The 3,554-nt window shown below is 27.4% G+C and overlaps 1 protein-coding gene across 1 annotated transcript; it reads right to left on the reverse strand.

Moving 5' to 3' along the window:
• Positions 1–1,717: 1,717 nt before the first annotated feature.
• Positions 1,718–3,031, reverse strand: LOC106778563 (probable O-methyltransferase 3). Its single transcript, XM_014666531.2, has 2 exons — positions 2,224–3,031; positions 1,718–2,116 (listed from the first exon to the last, which is right to left on the reverse strand). Exons 1-2 carry the CDS (start codon positions 2,989–2,991, stop codon positions 1,817–1,819), a joined length of 1,068 nt encoding a protein of 355 aa, XP_014522017.1. The 5' UTR covers positions 2,992–3,031; the 3' UTR covers positions 1,718–1,816.
• Positions 3,032–3,554: the final 523 nt, after the last annotated feature.

Here is a 3,554-nt window from a genome sequence, read left to right on the forward strand (position 1 = left end):
AATGTTATGAAAAATCAATTTACAATCTTTGAAATATTATTTTAGTTAAAATCGTTTTTGGCATTCTTAAACTAAATTTTTAAATGTATACGAACTAAGTAATGAGGGAATTAGGTTCCACCACTGGTAGAAAAAGGTTGATTAACACGTAAGACCACAATTAACGTTGAATGGTGGTGGTAATTTTTGTAATTAACAGAATTATATAATGATGGTTGTCGGCTTATTGATTTATTTTCCACCAAGTTTTAAGTTTTCATATACTCGAATGTTATTTTAATTTTTGATGTTTGGTTATGCATGGTGAGATACTATGCTCTTTTGATGTTAAGCCTCTACAATATTTTGATACTATACATGTTCTATTTCAAGATTAGTTGTTTTTATATTGATATGAAATATCGTATTGAATTTATCCGATGTGATAAATTGTATTATTTTATCGTTTTAGAAGTTTACATTTTAGTTTTTATCTTGTTAAAATTTAAAAAATATTATGAAATTCCTAATATTATAAATTTGTAAGAGGTTATCTATAAACAACGTCTAAATATACGAATTTAACTTAAAAGAAAATATTAAAATTAAATATATTTCATTTCTTTTATTTTTCGATTTGGTATTACATTCTTATTAGAGCTCTTATATTCTTGATAGTTGTGGAGAATTCTCTTTTATGTTACAATGATTGTATAAAATATTCTTCACTTTATATTTTGTTACAAATATTTGAATATGATCTGAGCGTATCCATGCTAGATTGCACATCCTTATTTTATAACAATATATTTCATTACCTATTAAAATAACGTATCCTAAAAGATTAATTTCACGTTCTCAAATATTTTCTTGCTTTATTAAGAAACATACAAAATGTTCAATGATTACACTATTATTATAATCACGGAGATGTCTCCATTAACCCAAAAGTATAAAATTAAAAAAAGTCTATTTATTGTCAAAAACATCATTATTGTAACTAACCTCCAATTGTCTTTAGCATGAATAAGAAACGGATAATGATAATTAGAGAACATTTTTTTAATAACATTTGAATATCATTTACATGTTATTCTGATTCAAAATCACTTTACAATCAATAATAATAATCATAAATACTATTATACAGTAATTTTGAACCAATCACAGAATAACATGTAGATAATGTTTAAATGTTGTTAAAAAAATATTATCTAAATATCATTATCCATAACATAATGTTAATAAACAAATGATCCTAAGATTTGTCGGATCAAACGTAAGTACTGAATTAATTTAAAAATACTTACTGGTTAACATCTCTTGACACTCTAAATATAAAAATTAATTTAATTGCATCTTCAACAACTCCTTATAAAATATATATTTAATCCGTACAACAGTTGAATTGGATAATATTTTTATCAATTAAAACATTATGGTACATTTCATATAATATCCATATTATCTAAAACTTTATTTTATTATTATTTTTGTCAAAAGACAATAATTCTTGTAAGAAACACAACAATTAACACCAACGTGAAACACTTTTATCGTGTGAAACATATTATTCAATAAGAGTAAGTGTTTCAGAAAAATTTATTTTAAATTTTGATTTTAACTTTTTAACTTTTTATATATCCTCTTTATAACTATTATTCACTTGGCAAGTTGTTACAAAGAAAAAAAAAAAAGATAGACTATAAACTCAGAAACATGGACAAAATTATAAAAATGAAACAACTAAAATTCAGAAATTATTTCAAAGGTAAAGATGATATTACAGAAATATATATCACACCATACATCTTTTTCACTTTTTGAACAATTATTGCTATGGATAAACCTCTATGAGAGACTTGAAACCTAGAACTGGAGTTATCTTATAGTGATTAAAACCTGCAGAAAAAAATAACTTAGCCCAATCTTTCTCATTTCTCTCTTTTCCAGTAACCAACACCATCATCTCCATATCATAGTAGAGCTTTGTTTGATCCAATACACTGTCTCCTTTCAGGTTTCCTATCACCACGTCTATGATAATCACTTTTCCTTTATCTTTCTTTCCGATTGCCTCCTTACATCTCTTCAGGATTTTCAAGCATTCCTCATCGTTCCAGTTATGCATTATAGTCTACATCACATTAATATTAATTTTCCATTACATGTTCATTATCTAACAAAAATCAACTCCTCTCAAATACAACTTATAGTAAGAAGATAGAATTAGATAATATTTACCTTAAGCATGATGGAATCAGCAGAAGGTATTGCTTGAAACATGTCCCCTCCAACATATTCTATGTTATCTGTTCCCTGCAAGCCATGAACAACATGTGGGAGATCAAAAACAGTGCACTTCAAATGTGGAAAAGACTTGGCAATGGCCTTAACCATGGTTCCTGTCCCTCCCCCAACATCAACCAAAGACTCTAATCCTTCCAACACACCCTTGCACTTCTTAATCATCACACTGGAAATCAATCGAGTGTCATTTATCATGGCATCATTGAAAAGGTGATTGAGTTTGGGCTCACGGCCAGCATAGTCCCAAAAAGTCATCCCATTCTGTGCATGAAATGGTGTAGGCTCATCATTTGTGAACCAAGTGGAGAACTGAAACCATGGATTCACCAAAATTGGATCAAGTATCACTTGTGGCAAACATGTCATACTAAAGGGGTGCTCCTTAAGGAGAAGTGCTGATGCATCAGTTAGTGCATAGCTCACTTCTTGCTTACTATCATCACTGTGTTGAGAGAAAAAACCAGAATGGACCAAGATTTGCATCAAACGGGAAACAAAGCAAGTCTTTGAAGGGTGAATTGGAAGTGAAGCGATGAGTTTTGAGAGTGGCATAGATTGGCCATAGTTGTGTATGATATCTGGTATGCACAGATCAATCGCACATTTAAGGGACATAGAGTTTATGAAACCAAAAGTTTGGTTAAATATATGGGTTTGAGCTTCAAGTAGTTTGGAAGAATCATCTTCCTTATCAAAACTCATTTTGGTATCTCAACTAACAACTTAGAAAAATCAAACTCTGGGTGCAAGATTATAAACTTCATCCATATATAAATTTATAAACTTCATCCATAATTTACTAAAATAAGAATATAATACCATTACCTTAAAATATTGAAGATTCTACCGACATCTTCATATGGCCATAATCTTATTGATGTTGAAAAAATCTATATAATTTGTAACATGCTCTTTCAGAGATATTAGATTAGAAATTAAAGAAAAATAATATATATACGAATTAAATTTAAAAATTAATTTTTTTTTTATATAATATTAGATTCAGTTCAAATTTATTTTAATAAAATTTGTTATTTATTAGATTTATTAAATCATAAATAATATCTAGTGTTATGTTCGATTTATATAAAGACTAAAGTAAAAAATGTATTGACTAAAAATAAGAAATATTTACTATATATTAATGAGAACAAATATGATTTTATTAGGATTAAGTTAAACCTAAATTTATTTCTTAACAGAAACATTTATTTAATGATTAAAATTTATTAATATTTACAAAATCATGAGTGTGACTCGCTCAA

The sequence above is a fragment of the Vigna radiata genome, unplaced genomic scaffold (genome assembly GCF_000741045.1).
Source record: "Vigna radiata var. radiata cultivar VC1973A unplaced genomic scaffold, Vradiata_ver6 scaffold_23, whole genome shotgun sequence".
In the NCBI taxonomy this organism is placed as follows: Eukaryota; Viridiplantae; Streptophyta; class Magnoliopsida; order Fabales; family Fabaceae; genus Vigna; species Vigna radiata.